Source organism: Anticarsia gemmatalis, chromosome 17 (assembly GCF_050436995.1).
Source record: "Anticarsia gemmatalis isolate Benzon Research Colony breed Stoneville strain chromosome 17, ilAntGemm2 primary, whole genome shotgun sequence".
NCBI lineage: Eukaryota > Metazoa > Arthropoda > Insecta > Lepidoptera > Erebidae > Anticarsia > Anticarsia gemmatalis.
This window is the reverse complement of record NC_134761.1, coordinates 8202217-8211554: the sequence shown is the minus strand read 5'-3', so window position 1 is coordinate 8211554 and position 9338 is coordinate 8202217. Positions and strand designations below refer to the sequence as shown.

The window sequence follows — 9338 nt, the reverse complement described above, 5'->3', positions numbered from 1 at the left end:
CAGGTCGAGTTGCGTTGCATACTAAAATAGCAGTGGCCGATCATTTTGCAAAGCGAAGTTCATTTTAACGAACTAAGTAACCGGAGTTGGGCAAAGTGGGGAACTTGGGCAAGTTGAGAACGTGCCAAACGTTGGGTTCACGACGGTTCAACAAATACTTGAATAGTTTATTATAACGCATGCCACTTGCTAACTTGTATTTTCATGAGCCACCCCAAGTGTTAGCTGTTAATAACTTTCTATAACGATTATCGTTGTAGTCAAGCCTTGGAACGGACTGATACTAGCTCATGTATGTGCCAGCACGATCATATTTATGTATATTGTATATTTTATACATGATTTCTACCAACTTGCTTCGAGCCACAGTATCCAGACGCTCGTTAGCTCCAATTACTGTATGTCGACCAATCATAATAAAACAAGTCAATAAAAAATATTAGTTATATTCACTTAACATGAGAACAACTAGACTCGAGTCGTGGATCACAATACAATACAATCATATAAAAAATATACTAGACTAGAAAACAATATCAAGGTATCAAAATAAAACGAGTACATCCTACAAAGGACTTCAGATATATTTCTTAGTATTAGACGATCTGGTGAGAGGTCTGGGTCTGGGTGTCTTCACTGAAGTAGTTGATGACCATGTTCAACCAGGACTGGAGGGTCGCGAGCATACCTTCGTCTTCAGCCTGAGGTGCGTTGACGGTGACTGAGACGACTCCATCGTTGTACACCTCACCGAATTGGGCAGATGGGGACGGCACAGGCTCGGGAATCACAATCTCGGGGGTCGCGGGAGGAATAACGACTTCGGGAGCAACAGGCTCGGGAAGGACGATCGGCTCGGGGACCACTTCAGGGAGAGCGGGCTCTGGGAGGACCACGGACTCGGGCAGAGCCTCGGGAAGAACTGGTTCAGGAAGAATCACAGGCTCGGGGACAATCTCAGGCAGGACGGGCTCGGGAAGAACGATAGGTTCAGGTACGACTTCAGGGAGGACAGGTTCAGGCAATATGGGTTCGGGAACGATGGATTCTTCAGCAGCGGCGGCGGCAGCGGCTTCAGCGATACCCACAGCGGTGAAGGGGTGCAGCAAGTCAGTAGCGACTACATTTCCATCAGTGTGTTCCTTCAGTTTGATGTCAACGATGTCTCCAATCTCCAAGGCTTCGCCATCAGGTACGCCATTCACAATCATCTCCACAGCTCCGGCGTCATCGTCAGGGATGGGCACAGCAGCCACGGCCGCGACAAACAAACTCAAAAGTAGCAGTTTCATGTTTATTTACCTGAAATTTTACAACAACATGAATATTTTCGAAAATATATTATGATAATGTTTTATTTATTTTGTCAAAAGTCCCGACAAGCTGTCAAACTCGACAGGGGGGGTGATCAAAGACTTACCTGTGTTCTCCACGAAGTTCGAATGTCTTCTGCCAAAATAACTCGCCGGCGAAAAGTTAAATAATGAAATGGCTGCAATAAAGATAAGGAGTCATCGGCGCTAGAGTAATCCTCTGTAATACGGCCTCAATTTATTGGCAATAAAAGATTAAGCTACTTCGTAGTAGTTTTAATTTATTGGTTGTGTTATACGTGATATGATAAGCCTTAAACACAACAATTGTAGGAAAAGGTAAGTGGCCAGACAACTTGGTTTACTTATTCTTATGCTTCCGTAACTGCCTCTAAATAATGATTTACGATGCGACGATAATTCATAGATTTATAGTTTAAGTAATAAATCATTGGCCACAAGTCATGGCCCGAGGCATGATCTACGTGATAGTCGAAATATATCATTTCCTCTTTTCCCAACCCACTCACTTCTCTAAAATTGTATATAAAATGTACTAGCTTCATATAACTACATACTCGTACAATGTATTAGTTAAACAACATATCATAAAATTGGGTTTGTAGATAAAATCAGTTTTAGTTTAGATTAATTGAAAGATAAACATTTGACAAAGTTGCACCATTTGGTAGAATGTTGTAAAGAAATAAAATAGTGTTTTTCTTGACACATGCACTGTTGCATTAAGCCTTTATGACATGAGTAACCTTAATCTTTTCGGTTTTTCTATATTTCTAATCTATAAGCTCATGAGTCATATGAACCAGATAGATATTTTATATTATGTGTTGATATTATAATTCAACTATACTGTTAAAATAAAATGTTAAATTCAACCTAAAATATAATGTCGGTATTAATTACAGTTTCGAAATCATTATATTTTAACAAAAAAACATTCTATACTTACCTACTATTATTTGCCGCTTACCTTTGTCTTAATGTAGAATGAGTTGATATCATATTTAATTGACCGTAAAGACTTTTATTTAACTGAAAGCAGGCGGATTTCCTTGATATGACAAAATGTAATCAGCTTTTTAAAATTGTCTAAAACTTATACTTACATATTAATATATTCGGTTCATCTTCGAAGCACAGTTTCATATCAAGCTTCCAATTAAAAACCAATCCATTAATAAAGGCCTAAGACATCCGAATGGAAGGTTTATAACAATAACACGCAAAATACATGAAACAAAATATTATAATAAACATGTATATTGTTAAAACAGTCTAATCAAGTGGAAACTTTCCTTTCGGCCGAGTCCCACGCGGGTGAAGCCATGCGCCCCATCTAAAGGCAATTAGTACAAAAACTTGTGTATTTTCCTTCTTCGAACAGACTCCTGCTGATGACACTTGACCGCACTTCAGCGCTCGTTATATAAATAAAGTACTTAAGAAAATAAATACAACAAACATGTTATGTTTTAGGCTTCCTTTTTGTATTTACATCGGTGGCGCACATTAACACGATGTTCTATGGGAAACTGCACTGATTTTTCTAGGTATGTATTGTACAACCGATGCATGATGGTGCGTTTGACTGATCTACGCTACCAATGCGGTGTAGGAGGAAAGGAAGCCATAATTGCAACGTTTATGTGATTTACTTTCTTTTGGCAAAAAAATTTTGAAGTGGAAATAAAGTATGATTAATTCAAATGAAGTTGGATTCCATTTATACAAAGTGATTTTGAGAAAAAAAAAATATTTATTAATCTTGCGTCCACACTACATTTACTGTATGACGTCGTGTACGTCATTTTGAACTGAGATTTGGATTAATTGAATTGTCCTGCGAAGAAACGGTAAAGGAAGGATTAGCTACACTTTAATTAATGTGAAAGTCATTGTAAATAACAATCGATCAAAAAGTAATACACAGTCGATAATTTAAAACTTAGATTATCAGCTATCGAAAAATGACTTCACTTTATTTGGTTATCATACCTTTTTTACGAGAAGGTGTAGGCAGAGAAGTATGCTAAACACTTGTAATAATAGTTGGCGAGTCTATTGCTGTACTCTGGACATATTACCGAACTACTACACTACTCGGAGCTACTACAGGAAATTTCTTATGCAAGTACCAGTAGCCCTAAATCCGACCCGGAATTGAACTCGAAACCTCGTGAACAGCAGTCATAACACACTATCGCCCGCACAGAGACAGCAATAGTGGTGCGTAAAGGGTGTAAAATATTTCAGAAACAATTGCGAATAGTTTTATTTTATTACAAGTTGAGTCTGAACCCTAGAACATAACCTAGTCGTATAATTCAGCTTTTAATTTGAAACTATTTTCATTAAAACCTACCGCAGTAATTAAGCCAAACGATGTGTTTTAAACTCCCGTTAAAATCCATTGAGTAGTTTTTGCGCGATGCGAGCAAATAGTCATAACAAAGTTGCTAATGGATAGATAAACTGATGACTGGTTTTTTATCCCAAGGAATTCTCTTAAAAAGTGTTTTCCCACTATGTGTTGCCCAGAAGAATGGAAGCAAATTCACGCCATATGAGTACGAATAATGCTGTACTTTTTCGAGCCTTTGCCAGGTTGTTTTCAATTTCGTACATGTACAATGCCACAAGTAACGGTTACTCAATCAGTAATGAATGTCGAAATAAAACTCAATTTACATTAATAACTTTAATTTAAAACCAATAATAACAAATAAGTAAAATAACAAATAAATAAACCAGATTCAGGACCTTACGATCTAAGGATTAGGGGTCACAAGGACGAGAACGGGGGTCAGTTTAGGGTCCCAAGTGCCGTCGTTCTTCGAGAGGGGCGTCAAGTCCCCACTTTGGGCCTTCTTTGAAATACATTCAAATACATCGTGGAACTTTTTCTCGGCACTTTCGTCCACTTTTGCTTTGTCGACGTCATCAAGCGTAGCTCCGGTTGGTACCACTTGTTTTCCCGTGGTGTATGGTGTCTCCTTGCCGTATTGCAGGTCCATGTAGTCGTTCAACATGCCTTCTAGGACCTTGTTCGTGGATGGTCCCAGTGTCTTGTCCTGGGAGGCGTCGGAGAGCTCGCGGAGGGTGATGGTTGGGAGTGCCATTTTTGTTTTTTGATCTGGAAAAGAACATTTATTTTTATTTATTATTACAATTTAGTTAAGAAGTTAGGGATTCTCGACCCTAAGTCTGTTTGATCTTTGGTGCCTTTTGAAAGTGCGGTAAAATATCTGGCTTAGATCGAGATAAATGTGCTGGATCGCATTACACCACATGTTGACACATACGGTGTTATTTTGAACAGCCGACATAAGTATTGATGAGCACGTTGTCTGCCCTTTATCAGTGAGTATTAGCATAAGATACAAGGCACGTGCGGCGTGTCCGTAGGTTATAACGCGGTAATCTCTCTGACATTTGACTTTTCTATGCGTTCGACGCGCTGATTCAAAAACATTTTTTGCAAAAGCTCTTGGTTATTACACACTCTATAAAATCTCTCTTGCGCATGAAACAACAATCGCGCGTGTAAGGGTAAAGGAAAGACCACGTGCCGCGCTCATCCTTCAAGCCCGCCAGAAAATCCACCAAGGAAATCGCGAGCGAAGACCGCGCTGCTTTACCGCGCCTAATCCTATACGCTCTTAAGAACGTGCGATAGAGTGAACGTGTGTGTAAAGGCGGCTAATACATAAATTAAGCTATTTCAAATTTTCCCTTTAGTAAGAAGAGGTAAGAAGAGTTATTCTCTAGGTCAAATATTTCGATTCATAAAATGAATGATTGTATCTCATCTTAATCCTCTAAAACCTAAATCTTGAGTTATCAGAACCGCCGATTAATTCATCTACTAAAGATTAACCTTATCTTAATCAGCTATAATTCTCTACTTTTTAGAGGAAAAAGCGTGTAATAATGTTTATTTGCTGATAATGATATTAGGAATCTATGACAAGTAGTTAAAGACGGTAAAACGGTAATTTCACGAGTATCTTAATATCTCTTTTCAGGGGCATTTTATTGCTATACCAACGCAATATACGGAGGCCGTTAAAGGAAATCCTGATGAAGTATAGTGTTTTGCCAATATTTTGTATAAATAAAAATCTTATTTAAGTATGCACGCGCCATCTCGTGGTAATAAAAGAAAAGTGAAAGGATCAATATTTATTTTTTTGTTTGTGTACGTAAGAGGTTAAATATTATGGACAAAAATTCAATACGCTTACGCCGAAAACTATGCATACAACATATTCTTTCGTACCACGAAGTAATCAGACGAGTAGATTTTTTCTAATCCAGGTAACTCCTACCTCCGGTGTCTATAACATTCGAGCGAACTTTCGAAAAATACAAGAATATTTCGTGAATTTTTCAAAGGATTAAATTTCGTTTTATAAAACTTTGAAACTGTCGAACACACTAGCCAGTTCGTGTATTCGTGCGAATATGATCTACCGGCAATTTTTTTTACATACATTCAAAATGTGACAATAGATATGTAATATCGCTCGAATTTCACATAAAACTGCATGTCTTAGATTAAAAACAGTAATGGCCAAATACTCAAAGAACACTCGATTTTGAGTTACACATGAGTTTCGTGCTGTCATTGTTACTCTGAACATCACTTAAAATTGAACAAAAATGTTAGAAATAATCCCTAATTCTAAAATATAAGTACTGCATTATGAATAATAAGATAGATATGCTTCCAAATGAAAGAGGAAACGTATAAAATATTCGCGTTTGAATTATAAGGCAATTCCGTTCGAACTCGAGATGAAAGATGGTGCTAACTGCACGATATATCATTTGAATGTGAAACGATGTATACGTAGCACAGTTGCAAGGTAATTCCTTACTAAATACAGGAAAAAGTATGTTAAAAAGTAATTACACTACATATACTTATATGTAGTAAAGTGTTTTAGTCAAATGTTTGTTTGTGTTAAGCTTTCATCCCAAACCCTATTATGACCCTCCTATTTGCTAGAACATTAGCGAATTTATCCATACTTAATATTATAAATGCGAAAGTAACTCTGTCTGTCTGTCTGTCTGTCTGCTACTCAATCACGCCTAAAGTACTGAACCAATTTGCGTGAACTTTGGTATGGAGATATTTTGATACCCGAGAAAGGACATAGGCTACTTTTTACTCCGGGAAAATGACGCATTTTCCGGGAAAATTCAGGTGGCGAACTAAGTCGCGAATAATCAATTTATAATGACAATTGAATCAACAAAATTCCGTTGTCATGGCAACTGTTTTAATGACGGATGCCTTAGCGCGACTTCGTTATATTAGGAGATATAAATAATTTTGAGAATATTTTTGTGAAAAAAAGCATATTTTATATCATCACGCTACGACCAATAGGAGCAGAGTAACAGAAAAAAGTGTTATAAAAAGGTGGAAAATTCTGACCCATTCTCTCTAATGTGACGCAAGCGAAGTTGCGCGGGTCAGCTAGTAAACTATATTCTGAGAGAAGTCACCGAGGGCTAAAGTTAGTATAAATAAAAGAATTGAAAAGACTAAATTATATACATTATTCGAGTAAATTCCCCCACTATCCACAACTTGCATGCATATTACATGGGACTGACATTATAAAGGGCAAATCACGGTATATTTCATGCACCTGTACCTACACCTTCGAGTATAACAGACCTGATAATGTGTATGTATGTATGTTTATGAGAATCAAATTTAAGCAAGATTTTGATTCACAAACGAGTTTTTAAATGCAACAACGTAAACATACTTGCAATTACTGTAGTCTATACCGGTACCTACCGACTACATTCATAGATCCATTACAGCTAATAATAGTGAATATCTAGACTAAACAAACAGAAATACAAACAGACATTCAGCAAATCGTTCAATCAATAACAACTTGAACGATCTTTATTTCCTAATGAGCAAACTCTACACTGTAAATAAGGAATACAGACTCGTCAGAACTTAACAATAGCAAGCTATAATAATAAATCTATACTAATATTATAAAGCTGAAGAGTTTGTTTGTTTGTTTGAACGCGCTAATCTCAGGATCTACAGCTCCTATTTGAGAATTCTTTCAGTGTTAGATAGTCCATTTGCCGAGGAAGGCTTTAGGCTATATAACACCACGCTACGGCCATAAAGAGCGGAGTAGCAACGAATGTTACAAAAACGGGGAAAATAATGATCCATTCTCTCTTATGTGACGCAAGCGAAGTTGCACGGGTCATCTAGTACGTTATACATTGGTTGTTTCAATAATTTACTAAAGTGCCTAAGTAATAAAATAGGAAATGAAAGTACATATTTTGTTTATTTTTAAACTTTTGTGAGCGTATGATAAACTATATCGAAGGGTAGTGTGCAATAGTGCATTATGCAATAGTGTCTATGAGGGTGAAGAAATAGAGAGTGTATTGGCCGCTGAAGCCTGGTCAAGAAAATATTCATTTAGTCTGTAGATTTCATGATTATTTACCTACTATTTTTTTTAGTACAAATGCCAATACGTAAAATTCGGAGTTATGTAGACTAGCTAATAGAATAGCTTTCTAATTCAGTTTTTCTTTCTATCAATATTGTATAGTTTATGTAGGAAATAGATAGAATAAATCCGAATTTTAGAAATTCTTGCCATTGATTGTAATTCGGATGTATTATATCGAAACTTTGACATTTAAAATCTACTTGTTTTGTTAAGAATTTGGACTGTCATCATTCGTCAACTGTTATCATAATTTAAGCCAGGGCTCTTTTCAGCTTACAAAACAGACACACAAGTTCACTAACCACGCCGAAAAATTGTCGCTAAACCGGATAAACAAACAAAATGTGTGATAAACCAATATCTTTAGAAGATAAAGTGCCGATTAGATACAACATAAGCTATATCATAAATCAATTAGTTAATAAGGAAACACTAGAGTATATAAAACGATATTGAATTGTAAAACTTGTTATTATTTTATAGAAACAGTCACCAGTTGCGGTTTAGTCATTTTTTCCATGAGGTAAGACTTTTAGAGGCGATCATTGAATGATGCATTACGGCTTACTTGAATTAAAGGTTTTAAAGACGGGTTTAAAGAAAATTACAGTTGAAAAACTTGCCTCTAAATTGTATTTCAAAGGACTATTACACTTATTTTTATTTTAAACTATTGTTTTCCTTTTTGTGTCCACCGAATGTATTTTTCGTTTGCTATTATCGCTTATAACTTTCTAAACTTCGATTACTAACCACCTGAATATATGTTATTCAATTTATTGTATTTCATTTTCCACTTAAACACGGAAATAGCCATGTCAACCTAATTTCTTTAAATAAATATTCGATCTCAGATTTCACCAAAAAATATATATTATTCTGCCTTAACTTTATATCTGTCATTTCAATCATATAATTATCATCACTCATAAACAATATAAATCTCAATGATAATTCGATTGCAATTACATGCATTGTTGAAAACGTGAGCTGATTCCACAATTTTGAATATTGCTAAGATTTTCAAAATTAACACTGCTTATTGATTAGCTAGTCTACGTAAGGGCCGACAAGCTTATAAGGCAAAAAAAATAATGTATGTTTGTCACTATTTTGCGCAAGAACTACTGTATAGATTTTGATGAAGATTAGTTAGATATAAAGCTCTGAATACAATCATATTAATATTATAAATGCAAGAGTTGTTAGGCCGATGCAGAATGGATTCGAGGTGGGAGAGCTTATGACCAAGAATAACACATAGAATCTACGTGGGGAAATCTTATTACACGAGGTCGCGTTTAGAAGCCTAAATAAACGTAAACATATCATGAAGAATGAAGAAAACGAAAATGTACATTTTTTTATAGTTAAGTTAAATAACTTACATGTAAGGTACAGCAAGTAAATCCCGTAAACTTTGTGTTAGTACTGACGTATCGGCGTCGCATCCCAATATATAAATCACGCACCTACACTTATCAGACAC

General features: G+C 36.1%; 2 protein-coding genes across 2 annotated transcripts; both read right to left on the bottom strand.

Moving 5' to 3' along the window:
* Nucleotides 1-563: 563 nt before the first annotated feature.
* Nucleotides 564-1567, bottom strand: LOC142979895 (uncharacterized). The gene is made up of 2 exons (XM_076125122.1): nt 1421-1567; nt 564-1302 (listed from the first exon to the last, which is right to left on the bottom strand). Exon 2 carries the CDS (start codon nt 1290-1292, stop codon nt 597-599), a length of 696 nt encoding a protein of 231 aa, XP_075981237.1. The 5' UTR covers nt 1293-1302; nt 1421-1567; the 3' UTR covers nt 564-596.
* A 2450-nt stretch (nt 1568-4017) lies between these two features.
* On the bottom strand, nt 4018-9338 carry LOC142979896 (uncharacterized). Its single transcript, XM_076125123.1, has 2 exons — nt 9238-9338; nt 4018-4467 (listed from the first exon to the last, which is right to left on the bottom strand). Exon 2 carries the CDS (start codon nt 4451-4453, stop codon nt 4103-4105), a length of 351 nt encoding a protein of 116 aa, XP_075981238.1. The 5' UTR covers nt 4454-4467; nt 9238-9338; the 3' UTR covers nt 4018-4102.

Excerpts from the sequence above, each read along its gene's own strand:
- LOC142979895 (XM_076125122.1), bottom strand. The coding sequence starts at position 1,292 with ATGAAACTGCTACTTTTGAGTTTGTTTGTCGCGGCCGTGGCTGCTGTG.
- LOC142979896 (XM_076125123.1), bottom strand. The coding sequence starts at position 4,453 with ATGGCACTCCCAACCATCACCCTCCGCGAGCTCTCCGACGCCTCCCAG.